The sequence below is a fragment of the Mustela lutreola genome, chromosome 4 (assembly GCF_030435805.1).
Source record: "Mustela lutreola isolate mMusLut2 chromosome 4, mMusLut2.pri, whole genome shotgun sequence".
NCBI classification, from domain to species: Eukaryota; Metazoa; Chordata; class Mammalia; order Carnivora; family Mustelidae; genus Mustela; species Mustela lutreola.
Window position 1 is genome coordinate 112,633,758 of NC_081293.1, and position 14,085 is coordinate 112,647,842.

A 14,085-nucleotide genomic window follows, 5' to 3' on the forward strand; every position below is an offset into this window, starting at 1 on the left:
TTCAGTGAAATGGTTTAAATTACCACTGGCTCTACCCTGATGTACATCAGTTTTCTCAAAGATGCTTAAAAGAGCAAGGCAGTGTTCGCTATCAGCAGCATCAAGTATTAAGAGCTATTTTTGCTTTCTTTTTGTGCTCATACATAACCCATCAAATAGTTGTGATCAGTTTCATTTATTCCTGTAACCCTAGTGAAAATGTGGAGGCATTAACCATGCGCTCCGGACCATTCCCCACCTAACACAACGCCAACTAAATCCTAGGTGAGCTCCGTACTAGAAAAAATTGGATAAACTCCAAAGGAAAGAAGTCCAACTGAATAAAACACATCAAGATAGAAATCTAAAGCTATTTTCTATTTATATTTGTTAAACTGCTCCTAAAACCAGTGTTTAAATCTCATCCAGAACATGCAGAAACCATGGATGCCATGACACAAAAGGTCACGTATGCTGTGCGAAGTGTATACAAGTGACCTCAGTGCCTGACGTGAAAGCTCAAGTGGGGCGTCCAGGCCTTGGAAGAACAGCAGCGCAGCTCTACTGCTTAGCAAGAAGTCACTGTGCAGTGAATATGGACACGGACAGATGTGTATGTAGTTTTCCCAGTAAGTTGATGCAATTAAACGTATTGCATCTTCCTTTATCAAAATAGAACCCAGTTTTTACAATGGGTTAAAGGTACCACATAACGGTTGACACATTTACCAGTTAAATCAGTAAGAAACGTTAGGTATCAATTCCCAAATCAGAAGTGCATTTGGGGGGCACCTGGGTGGCTCAGTGGGTTAAGGCCTCTGCCTTCAGCTCAGGTCAGGGGATTGAGCCCCGCATTGGGCTCTCTGCTTGGCAGGAAGCCTGCTTCCCTTCCTCTCTCTCTCTGCCTGTCTCTCTGCCTACTTGTGATCTCTATCAAATAATTTTTTTTTAAAAAGTCTTAAAAAAATTAAGAAGTGCATTTGGTTTGAGATATTTTTTTTTAAATGTAAATCCTTAAAAATGTAGCTCATGAGAACAGACTGGTAACTGCCAGAGGCCAGGGGTGGGGTGTGCACGAAATAGGTGAAGGGAGTCAAAAGGTACAAACTTGAGCTGTGCAGTCAGCCAGCCGTGGGGCCGTCAGGTGCGGAACAGCGGCTGCAGTCAGTACCGCTGTGCTGTGCATTTGAAAGGTGCGCAGAGGAGCTCCTAGAAGTTCTCCTTACAAGAGAGATCTGGAACCGTGGGGTGGCGGCTGTAACTAGCCGTCGTATGGCGAGGGTTACACAACCTCTACAGACACCGAATGGTGACGCTGATCTGAAACCATGACCACTCCCTGTCCCTCTGTGTAGCAGCTAAGCTCATGAGACGTTCAACCTCGAGTTCAAAACTCAGTTATTTTACGTGGATAATCATTTGGCTTTTCTCAGGATATCAAGGAAAACAGTAGCTTTGATTGTCAGGGAACTGGGGAAACTGGAAGAAGTAATTTAAATACAGGAAGAATTTAGGCTGGTGAGAGAGGGAGTGAGTAGAGGACGCTCACTAAGAGATCAGCTAAGCGTATAAACAGAGAGAGTGGAAAAGACTGGAGTCAATTTTATCCCTGGGTTCTGAGTTTCATCTTTGGCAGTTTATAATGATTTCTACATTTGTCCAAATTGCCACTGCCTGCCCATTCCGTTATGACACAGTTGTAATGACATCCTTGAGATCTGACACAAGAAACTGTTCTAGAAAGATGGAACAGTCAGCTGTTAGAACTGTGACTTCCAATAGGCAAACAACATTTAATATTATTTTAGAAGGCAGATCCTTAGGTAACCCAAATTCTCTCCAGGTATTATAAAATATTTACCCATGACCCTAAAAATTCCAAACTTTTTAAAGTCAACCTAAGAAAATGAATTCAATAATAAAAACTATTGGGGGAGGGGGGCGCCTGGGTGGCTCAGTCAACTGAGCATCTGCCTTCGGCTCAGGTCGTGGTCCAGCGGTCCTGGGCTGGAGCCCCGCATCGGGCTCCCTGCTCTGCGGGGAGGCGGCTACTGCTTCTCCCTCTGCCCCTCTCTCATGCTAAGTCAAAAAAATCTTTAAATAGTAATAAAAGCTTTTGGAGGACAAGTTTACTTAACTACCCCAGTTCCTGTAAAACTGCACTGAGTGTTAATTATTAGAATCAGAAATACTCTTTTTACCTGTTATCTTTCCCTGGATACATCTGAGTATATTCAACTCTGTATTTTTTGGCAAAAAGCATGAAGGCATTCATTGGTCTTTTGCACTTGTTAGGAGAAGTGGCACTCACAGTCCCTGAGCTGTGGGTTTTGACAGCTTTAGCATACAAGGAATTGGAAGAGAGCTGTGATGATCCTGGTGAGCCACAGTTTTTACTGAGTCCAGATCTTGCAAAGTCTTGACCTCCAGGCCCTCCACAAGACAAAGATGCACGACGCTGACGAGCCATACTACTTAACACATAGACTGCAGAAGAATCCATAGGTGTGAAGTCATAGCTAAAAAAAATTTATTAACATGGTTTTAATTCAGTTTAATTGGTTTGTAAAAACATGATTAAAAAACAAAAACAAAACCCTTAACATCTGATTGGAAACGTAAATGTGTATGTTGCCCAACTCTAACCACCTCACCACTGATAGTTGCTTGTAAGCTGAAAGCTTGTATCTGCACGGACTAAAATTATTATTTTTTAAATCTACAGAGACTACAAAAGTTAAGAAAACTTCAAGCCCCCCACAAGAATGTTATAATCTGCACACTATCCATAGCAAGTACCTCCTCCAGATCCCACACAACCCACTTAATTACTGCTTAAATTCACTTTTTGACCAATTTGATAATCTGATTTCTTGGCCTACAGAAGTCTAAATAAAGCTAGAAAATTCAGATGGAGCAGCAGGCATGTACCAGGCCTGAGACTAGCTGCTAGACAAGGCAAAGTGTGGGGGAAGGACAGTCAAAAGTGGTTGAACACACTGGGGCGCCTGGGTGGCTCAGTCGGTTAAGCTTCTGCCTTCAGCTCGGGTCTCCTGGGATAGAGCCCCACACTGGGCTCTCTGCTCAGCAGGGAGCCTGCCTCCCTCTCTCTCTCTCTGCCTTGCCTCTCTGCCTACTTGTGATCTCTCTCTGTCAAATAAATAAAATCTTAAAAAATTTTTTTCAAAAAAAGCAGTTGAATACAGCTAAAGGAACTTAAAATTTTGTTTTTTTACATCAAGACAGTCATGTACACATCCATCACCCCTAAAGGCCATCCATCTAGAACACAGTTTAATAACTTAGAAGTGAGAACTTACACTCATCAGGCAGGTTCCGTATTTTTGGCAGGTATATTCAGTTTACGTGAGCATGGAAACCAGCTATCCATATTCTCTCATTTTCCCAACAAGCTCACTTAGCGAGTATCCTTAGCCTCTCTTTAAATAAACAGGCCAAGAACGGAACAAGTACTATTTACCCCAAGGCCCCACACTACTAAATCCAGCCCCCAATCGGATCCTTCCACCTCCAAAGCCCTTAGATTTCCTCACCAAAACCACGGTGCTCCGCCTTGCCCCCAGGTGACCTCAAGGTGAACAAATGATAATCAGGTTCACTGAAAATACTACCTCAAAAGTAGAGCTAATGTAGACAAGAAAACCTAAAGATTACACCTGTCCAAGATTTCTTTTGTTCCAAATGTGTTAACACCCACTGCTTATACCTCTTCTCTTAATAGAGAACTTTTTATTTCTAGGGTTGCCTGGGTGGTTCAGTCACTAAGTGTCTGCCTTCAGCTCAGAACATGATCCCAGGGTTCTGGGATCGAGACCCGCATCCAGCTCCCTGCTCCGCGGGAAGCCTGCTTCTCCCTCTCCCACTCCCCCTGCTTGTGTTCCCTCTCTGTGTCTCAGTCAAATAAATAAATAAAATTTAAAAAACAACTTTTATTCTAAATCTAGCCCCTACTCTCCCACTCTCTTCCTAAAACAGAAATTCTGGGATCTATCACAACAGGTTGATATTAGCTCCAGGAATAGTAAGTATCTGCCTAAAGGTAAAGCAACAGGAGATCACGAATTATTCCAGAGACAGGGTCGGAGCGGGCGCAGCGCGTGAGGCCCACGCCATTCACTGTACACAATAAAAATGACTCCTACCAATTATCAACCACTCCTGTGGGGTTTTTTTAAGGTATCACATGAAATCAACATAAATATGACTCCAAAACCATCTGATCGATGTTTAGCAGTCAGGATTACATTAAGGAAACCATTTTTGCTATCCTCAAGCTCCTCCCATATATAATTGAGAAAAACAGCAAAATTAAAAAAGCATTATAAATGAACCTGACATGGAATTATTCATCTCCACCAAAAAAAGTATGATTACAATGTGAAATACCAAAAAAGATTTAACACAATTCTCAGGCAAGCTCATTAACTACTGAAATATGAAAACTCTACCATCTAGTGGTGCGAATGGAGCCTGCCCTGTTTCCATTATGGATACAACGTCCTTAGCCTGAAATACGTAATCACAGAATTCTGGATTTTGATGTCACAAAAGCATTAAAACGGGACCCAGACTGTCTAAAAGCAAGCCTCAAGGATCCGGACAATCCGGACAGCCCCAGGACAATCCGGACAGCCCCAGCCCGACAGCCTACAGCCGGACAGACAGCCCGGACAGTGGGGGCGCGCCTCACCGCGGGGAGCCCCGCCCGCACTCTCCCTGCGGCCTCCATGCAACCCCCTGCGCGCCTGGCCAGCTGTCACTTGAGCAAGGAGATCCCCACAGCAGGAGTAGCTCTGTAAACCGCCAGTCTGAGCCACTCGCAGACTCGTCCCTCCACATGATCATTTCACAGCCGGTTTCACAGGCCGCAGCGAAATTCATCGACCGAGTCCCGCTTCCCCAGCGGAGCAGCGCGAAGCCGCGCAAAGCCGAGGTGCGGGCGCAGGTGGCCTGGCTCCGCAGCTCGGTCACGCGGGCCGCACACAGCCCCGGGGCCCACTCCTCCTCGGACGGGTAGCCAAGAGGCGGGCCCCGTCTTCCCAGACCTTCAGTCCCCATGCCCGGCACATACACCGGGCTCTCGAATATTTGACGACTGAGAAGGTAAATGCCATACAACGTAATAATGTAGGATTTTAACTGGGCTCAACCCCACCTCTTGCACTCACTAGCGGGGGGACTGGGCAGGCAGAGGGTCACAAACCCCACGCATCGCTCAGTTAACGTCTCGGAGAGGAACGTCCGCACAGAGCGCGCAGCTGTGCGGCCACCACAACAGCGTCCACGGAACTCAGCGGAGACCAGCGCCCCGCAGGCACTCACTGGGGTGTCTACTGCTACTGCAGAAGGAACCTAGACTGGTAAACAGAGCACTAAACTCGGAGTCCTCGGATGACACAGACTTGAAACCTGGTTCTGAAACTAATGGCTGTTTTAGCTCCTTAATGGTGCCCCATCTCCACCCCCTGCAAAGGGAGATGTCATCTCACTGGGCGCGGATTACCTCAGGTGACATGTGTACAGCCCCAGGGGCACAGACGGGGCTCCTGATAAGTTTGTTAAATTCTATCACTGGAACAGAAATGCCAACTTCACAGAGTCAGAAGTGACTGAAAACTGCCTGATGCCAGAAGACCGGCCTCAATTCTGTGGCTCAAATGGGCTTCTCCAAATCATGCTCTCCGAAGCTTCCTTTCCACAAATGAACTGGAAGTTGTGTTTAAGAGCTCATCTGTGCTGACTTCTGGTCCTTACCAAGCTAAAATCTACTCAAATGTCCTTCTCTGTACAGCAGGACCTAAGAGCTGGCCCCAAAGCTCCAGATTCCCCGGAATTTACCCCGGGGCTCCCTCTCAGACATGGGTTTCTTCTTCCTGCCGTTCTTCCCCTTCTTGCCTTCCTTACACCAGGAAGCACCTCCCTTCACCCACGAAGTCAATCTAATCCACAGTGAGAATGTAAGCAACTTCATGCTTCCCAACTTTGTCATGGTTTCCCCTGGATCAAACTGCCCATTTTCCACTCCTTTATGAGGAGCAGAAGGGACAATGCTGCTTCACTCCACAACAAAACAAGACCAATGTCCAAGGTCATCTCAGGCGTGACTGCCACTCAGTGGGACCAAGTGATGGGAACCTACCATCTTGGCAAAGCAGGAATGAGTTAGCCTAGTGTTCCTTTTTGCTTAAAGGAGTTTTACAACATGGCTAGATAAAAAATATATAGAACTTTTATGTTATAAAGTGTACAAATAAATGTGTAAACCCACAAACTAATTAAGAAATAGAATATTTCTCTCACTAAAGTTCCACATTTGCCATCCCCCAGAGAAAAACCACTCTCCTGAACAGTTTATCATCCCCTTACTTTTTCAGTATGGTATTAAGAAAAAATTCATAAACACAATATATAAACAGTACAGCAGCATTAATCATGTTAATACGTCAACTGTATCAGCACGTAACATGTAAAAGTCTTGTTATGCAGCGAAGAGTTAACACAGGAGAGACTGCTCTCCCTTCAAGGGCATCCGTGCAAGGCTGGCCCTCGACCAGCATCTGGACTTAGGATTTCAAGGAGCGTTCTCATCATTCCACAACTGGTAAGAGTGGCTCATCGTGCCTAAACTGCATGTACAAACAACATGGTTTGCCCTAAACACCTGCTTTCCTTTTGAAAGTCTGTAATCGGTACATGCAAGGCCAAGGCAGCCTAAGAGACCAGCTCCCGGCAAAGCCCTGGCGAGAGTGCCCAACAGCTTCCCAAGCTGACACCCTGGCCTACCTGCTGTTAGCACACGCTGCAGAGAGAGATGCACGCATGTGTGACTCCCCTGGGAGACAAGTCCTGGAAGCCTGGCTTCCTCCAGACTTCACCCCACGTGCCTTGCCTTTTTGTAATTTTGCTTTGTATCCCTTCACTGTAAGAAATCTTAGGCATGAGTGTGACTACAAACTAAATCCCATGAGTCACCCTCCCACATTGCTGAATCCCTAACTGTACAATGTATATTATACATACTGTGTAAAAATTATATAAATGTAATTAGATTTAAATTCTCTTAGATGTATTTCCACAGAACATCTGATTCCATAAAAACTGGAATGATAATGCATATTTCTGAGATTAATTTTAACATTATTTCTAAAAAACTGACTCATGTTTTACAATGTCTGGCTATGGCTCATTCTTCTTCCACCTATAATTCTGTCGTATGATTACATCACTATTTATGTATGTGTTCTGCAGCTGCTGAATCGCTGCAATGAACAACTAACTGCATTGTTTCCACGGTTTTGCTATCCTGAGCAACACAGCTATGATCTTACATCTCTCCTGGCGCATGTCTATGAGAATTTGCTTCTCTAGGGCACATGCACTTCTCTAGGTACAACTATTACAGATATTCAGTGTTATAAAATAAAGCCAAATTATCTTCCAAAGTTTCTGTGTCTCTAGAATATTCTCACCAAAATCTTAAGAATGTTTAGAGTATCAGATCTTCAAACTGTCTCGTTTCTCTATAATTTTTAGAACAGTATGTATGAAGAACATAATCAAATGGCATTTAGATTCTAATCTGCAGATGTTTACTGAGCATATAACCTGTGTCAGGGCCTGTGCTAGTTGCTTTTTTAAAACAATACCTCACATATCCTTTTGAAATAAAGGTATATTATTAACTATGTTTTATGTTAAAATGAATGAAATAAAACCTATAGGCCAGCAGGAATTCTGAATTCTCTACTTAATAATTATCTTAAAGAAAAAAATGAGTTTTAAAATCCCAGATACCTACACACACTTTCTCTGGTTAATCCCTAGGTGTAGGTAACTCACAACCCCAGCGTGCCCAGGCCTGAGCGGCATCCAGGGCCATGGGCCTTTCAGTGCTAAAACCAAAAAAGGTGCACACAAACTGAAGACAGCTGATCACATCAGCCTTCTTGAGTGTCAGGACACCTGCATACTTACTTTGTTCTCAGGAAAAATCACTTTCCTATTTAAGATTTTCCAAATGTCAATTTTTCACTATTTTTACTATTTGTTCATTCATGCAACTAATGCCCTTGGTTGAAATGAATATTAAAAGAAACAGTTAAGAAAAGAAAACGATTAATTACAAAAAAAAACATTATTAGGAGACTTGTGGTCTGGTGAAAACAGCCGGCTAGATATAGCAATTTTTTATACATATAACTATTAGATCTATAACAATCAAAACACTCATCTCTATAGTTCTTGGTCACATAAAGTATGGTTTTTTTCCTAATCTAATATCAAATATTTTATGAACTCCCAGGTTTCCTATATGACTACTCTGTGAAAAGCTCCCCTTGAATTATTATTTTATACTACCTATTTTTTCATTTAATCATGTACATACTTCCTCTTAGTAGTCCTTTTAGAATTCTCAAATCTTTTAGGTTTAATCTCCTAAATATCTGACTTAGCAATCATTAAAGAGATTAAAGGTAAAAATTAACAGAAAAAAAAAGAATTAACCCAGTGTTACCTTTTAAATGTATCAAAAACACCTGAATCATCAAAATTAATGGCATCGGGGTGTCCAGGAGGTAGACATACATCACCAATATGAATTTCACAACATGGAATGCCATGCTGTACCACAGTCAAGCTTGGGTAAAACGATGACCAACCTAAAATTAAATCAAACAGCAGTTACATAAAGGATATAGATGGACAGAAGGGACCCTAATTATTTATTCTACAATATACCTATCACTTCCGAGCCTTAAAAATAAGTTATTAGTTAAGTCCCAGATTTTTAACATATCCTTTATATTTGCCAAAAAGCAAGTCCAAGTATTTTCTTCAAGCGATGCAAAAGCTCTCCAAAACTAGTTTAATTCAGCATTTTATTAATACACAGAATTCATCAATCGGCATTTCCAGCAATTTACAAGATAGTTAAGTGATAGATGATGATGACTGAGACCATGAAATATATTGCCTCTGAATTATCATTTTTAACATGGTGATGTTGTAACAGATCTCAGAAAAGTGACTCAGATATATAGCATATCTGGTAATCTTAAACCAAAATGCAATTACTGGAACACTCCATTCCCCAAACTATACCAAGATAACAGAGAGCTGCTTATATAGTGTGCTATGCGAGTCTAAGAGTTCCTACCCGTGGGAGGGACAGCCCGGCCTGACTCCTGCTAAAACGCATACACATCAGTAGGTATTATGATAAGGCACTTCCTAGGGTAGTTCTCTGAAGTTTGAAAGAAGTTCGCCCTTCAAGTTTTTTTCTTAATCATCAAAGAATTGTGACACAAGACATAGTTATAGATTTAAGAAGCTTTCTTTAAAAAATTACTATAAATTCAAAGTGAAGCCCTACCTTTATTTTTAACATAGAAAGGGTGGTCCAGCTTACACTCTACAGTAAGTAAGCCATCTTCCACTGTACCGGGATCAAAAGTCAACTTCAGTACAGACTCGCCAAATGATACACTTTCTTCATGTGATAACAACTTTAGACCATCAGAACCATAGCCCTGAAAATACATGCATAGAGTGAACAAACAGGCAAATTTTAATTCAACACACAGTGAAGTTCCTTACATGTAAGACTCTGTGGAAAAGGTCACAATAAACAAGACAGGATCCCTGCCTGTAGGTCCTCCCTTTCCACCCAGTGATGATGAAAGGCTCACCTATAGATCACTACCATGTAAAGCAGACTGGAATTAGCATTTTAAGTGAAGTGTAAATGATGCTAATGGACTTTAATGAAGGGAGGTATAAACTCCAAGAGAGACTAGGAAGAGCTTTCTGCTCCCACTGAAACTGGGATTTAAAGGAATACAACCGCAACTGAGAAGGTAGAAGAATGTGCCTCAATGCCAGGAACAGCTGAAACTGGTGACTGCTCTGGAGAGTGCTGAGTATTTGCTAGAAATACGGGCGAGTTCAAAGGTGAGGCAAAAAAGCCCAAGAAGGAGAGGCCAGTTAGTAAGGTGAGTTTTAAGGACTGGGGAAGTGCCCAAACCTTCCTTCGAGAGGGTACTGCAAGTCAATGAAAGTATTTTACTAACAACGGTCCACTTTAAGAAGATGATAAAGTCTGCAGAATAAAAGGTGCCTCTGGTATCCAATTTCTTTGAAGACAGGAGGAAAGAAACCCATTAGTCTTATTCGACAAGGGCTGCGGTGGTAGAACCAGGCTAAATTTAAATTCAACCAATATTTGAGCAGTGGGCACAAGCCAGGTGCTAGGTTCTGGAAACACATTAACTACACAGGATCCCTCCCTTAAATTCACAGAGAAACCAAGGAGACCGACAGGCCACCGGCAAGCTTTAGTACACAACCGTTCCTCCACTAGCGGGAGGAAGAAGTGACGGAGGAGGGAAGGGTAACTGCAAAGCATCTTTAGAGAAACAGAACTGATCCGCTAACTATGGATGGAGGAGAGAACAGTCAACTTCTTGGTTTTTAATCTACCAATCAAGAAGGTTAACAGTATGTTTAGAAGAAGGGAGGGAAAGGAGGCCAAGAAGAGGAAGAAAAAGGTGGGTCCAGTCTCCGTTATACTAATAAGTCAAGCATAAAGGACTGGTTGATAGCCACATGCAGATGTCCAACATGCGGGGGAAGGCTACAGCCATATATTTGTAAAAAAAAAAAAAAATTTCAGAATCTTCTCATTCTTAGGGTTACGAGACATCCAAATGAATCCAGCCCCATTTTACAGATCAGGAAGCCAACACGCAGCAGACTTGATAGTCTGCCCAACACTGATCACACACAGCTGCTGAAGAATCAGAACCAGAGCTCAGGTCTATGTCCAACAACAGAGCGCCTTCCACAGGCCCACCAAGGAGCTGCTGCTGACCATATGGGCACAAAGGAAATGGTAAAGAAGTGCCAAGGGGCAGAACCTACTTTCACACTCAGCACCATGGGCGGAAAAGCCACCAGTCACAGAGACGATGACAGCAGGGACCCGAATTTGTGTGCCACGCTACACAAATCAAGAGAAGACGACTCACTGAGTCAAATGTTGCAAAGATGCCAAACAAAGCAAGCAGTCTCACTAGAAATCAGAATGAAGCTAGGAACCTTTGAGACAATTTGAGTAGAATGGCAGAGGCTGAAGTCAGACCAGACAATCTTGATTACAAGTGAAGAGCAGCAAGAGGGAAACCGGAAGGCAGCTGAGTCGGGACTATTTCTCTCTAGACTCAACAGTAAGTAACTGCAGGATCAAAACAGGAATTTTAAACAAGCACAGTTCACATGCCCAACTTCTCTGCCTATAGTAGAGATAGAGAATTTCGAGATTTCAAAAATTAAGATTTTAAAGATACCAATTGACATTTCTGACACCTGCCACCTACAGCTTTTGCTTATCAACTTAAAAAATGCCAGTATTTTATCAGATCATTTAGAAAGTAACTTAATATAATCAACTCTCAATTATCCATTTGGGAATTAACTCCTTTGTACCTTACCTAAGAAAAAGCCTTGGTTCATTTGTTCATTTTATTTTAAATGCCAGTTTAGTCTCCCCCAACATAGAACATACAAAAACAGCTAAGAAATATATCTTTTTCCCATCTAAGAAAGTATGATTACAAAGGTAAGCCTTAAGTCACTGTGGTGCTCCATCTGGCTGAGCCGTAACACAGTCACAAAACCTCTTCCTAAAATGTAAGATGTCACTTAGGCACGAAAGTAAACAGAGAATGCTCCTATAGATTAGTATTGAGCTTGGTTGCCTTCTGAAAGACTTGGAAGTTTTACGAATTTTAAATCCACCTTGTGAGTGCCCACTTGGAGATCCTCCTCATTATCACAGCCTTCGGATCTAGCAAAATCTTCAACATCCTGCCATTCCTTATTGCTTCCCTTATGAAAGCACAGTCGTGTGCCTGAAGTTTAAGTAAAAAAAAGAAAAAAAAGAAAAAATTAGGTATGTGCCTAGCATGCTATACAAGTCAGCTATAAAAATTCAACCATTCTTTCACCTTTCAGAAAACAGTGCCAAGCAGTTGAAGGCCAGGAATTGCACCAGCCCAAATCATCATCATCAGAGAGGGAGGACATGCAGAAAATGCCAGATTCTGACTCACTATTTGCCTATGGAGAAAAACATCAGAAACTTTTTTATTTTGTAACATATTCTGTTAATATCTGTCTTTATCTCAAGGCTTCTGGCTCTCTCTCTCTCCTCCTGAATAAATAACTTAAACTGTAAACTTAGGGGAAAAAAACGCCTTTGAAAACTGAACTTTTTGGAAGTTTGGTTCAACATACGTTCCCACTGGTAACAAAAATAAAATGGAATCCTGATCGCTAGAACAGTGAGACAATTTCCCAGCTGTACGTGCTTCCTAAGTACTTCTGAGAAAAGGAAAGTTAACATATTTCAACTGTTGTGCAAACTTCGTAAGTTTATGCTCATGAACACACTCACCCTTTCGTGTCTGACTGGTGTTTCCTCCTTCCAGTGATGATGAGGGAAGGCTGGCTCGCTCTTAGAAGAGGACACGGGTGGAGGGCGTGCATAGGAATGTAAACTTTTGCTAGTAGCTATGATGTGTACAGGAGATGATCTAAAATAAGGAAGCAGTTTTAACCATAAAGCAGAGGTCCTTACACACAGATCTTTCTTTTTGATGAAAAGAACTTCATATTCCTAATACCAACTTACACATATAATAAGACACTTATGGAAAATACTAGTAAAGACTTCAAGATTTCACTTGGAGAACACTATTCCTTAACTTCTTACCCAAGCCTTCTTCACACATGCTAAATACCATTCTTTTTTCAAATTTAGCCATGTATTTTTAAATTCCAAATTATTTGTTCCTTTATTCAGACATCAGTAATTACGCACAAACATGCATACCCTCACTCATGAAGGCTCACGTACAGGGCTCCCTGTCCATTTCTCTCCTCTATTTTGACTCAGGGCATCTAAGCTGAATGGGACCAACATGGAACCCTCCACCTACCAACCACCTGTCACCGGGCAGAGGAAATGAACTACCTGAAGCTAAAACGTTTCAACTTATTATAGCAGAAAGCAGCTTATTTGCAACTTCTTGTAATGGACACTATTTCTTGTTTTCTGATACAAACATACGGAAAAGCATCTACTCACAAGGCTAGTTATTCTCCCCCAGGACCACCTTAGAAAAAGGCCAACCCTTCCCGGAAGGGGGAGCAGTAGGCAGCCTGCCCAGCCAGGGTTAGCGGCACCATGTGCTCAGCTCAGGAGTTCGGAGAGCAACAGGGAGGAAGACTGCAGGCTCTGGGAGAACAACCCACCCCCGAAGGGCCTACATCAGGACAGTTCTCGGAGGTGCCAAACAGGAAGGAATCTGGGCCGTAACAGAGCAAAGTATGTGCAAGTCTGTACTAACCCTCTTAGCTGGTTAAAGGGGGAGGGACATCTCACTTTCCAGGTGTTCCCTTACTCCCTGAGAAATTGTGTTAGCCCCACGATTTTTATGTTATCCTAACACTTTTTCATTACGCCTTTGCAGAAGTTACTTTTTGATAAGGGTCTATAAAACTATGCTTTCATGTTCATGTCCCTTCTTAAATAAAAACCCCTTAGGGGTGCCTGAGTGGCTCAGTAAGTTAAGCACCTGCTTTCAACTACAGGCATGATCCCTGGGTCCTGGGATGAAGTCCTACTTTGGACTCCCTGCTCAGCCTGCTTTTCCCTCTCCCTGCCGCTCCCCCTGCTTGTGCTGTCAAATAAAATCAAATCTTAAAAGAAAAAAAAACTCTCCAGTTCTGGATTTCAAAATACAAATACTATTTTTTATTTTAAGATTTTATTTATTTATTTAACAGAGAGAGAGCGAGCGAGCGCACAAGCAGGCAGACTGGCAGGCAGAGGGAGAGGGAGAAGCAGGCTCCCCGCTGAGCAGGGAACCCGATGCGGGGCTTGATCCCAGGACCCCAGGATCATGACCCAATCCGAAGGCAGCTGCTTAACCAACGGAGTCACCCAAGCGCCCCAACATTTAGACCTTTATGATATTAGAGAATGGCCAGACTGCTAAATGTCCTTAAGTATATCTCTGCCTT

At 42.6% G+C, this 14,085-nt stretch overlaps 1 protein-coding gene across 2 annotated transcripts in view; it reads right to left on the minus strand.

The window, feature by feature from the left end:
* The window catches only part of HBP1 (HMG-box transcription factor 1), a 29,307-nt gene that overhangs the window by 2,945 nt on the left and 12,277 nt on the right, over positions 1-14,085 (minus strand). For both annotated transcript variants that reach the window (XM_059170807.1, XM_059170809.1), the window contains exons 4-9: positions 12,455-12,593; positions 12,006-12,117; positions 11,797-11,909; positions 9,374-9,530; positions 8,516-8,660; positions 2,181-2,498 (exon numbers count right to left, since the gene is read on the minus strand). In XM_059170807.1, coding sequence (XP_059026790.1) covers positions 2,181-2,498; positions 8,516-8,660; positions 9,374-9,530; positions 11,797-11,909; positions 12,006-12,117; positions 12,455-12,593 — 984 coding nt within the window. The remainder of the gene's footprint in view (positions 1-2,180; positions 2,499-8,515; positions 8,661-9,373; positions 9,531-11,796; positions 11,910-12,005; positions 12,118-12,454; positions 12,594-14,085) is intronic.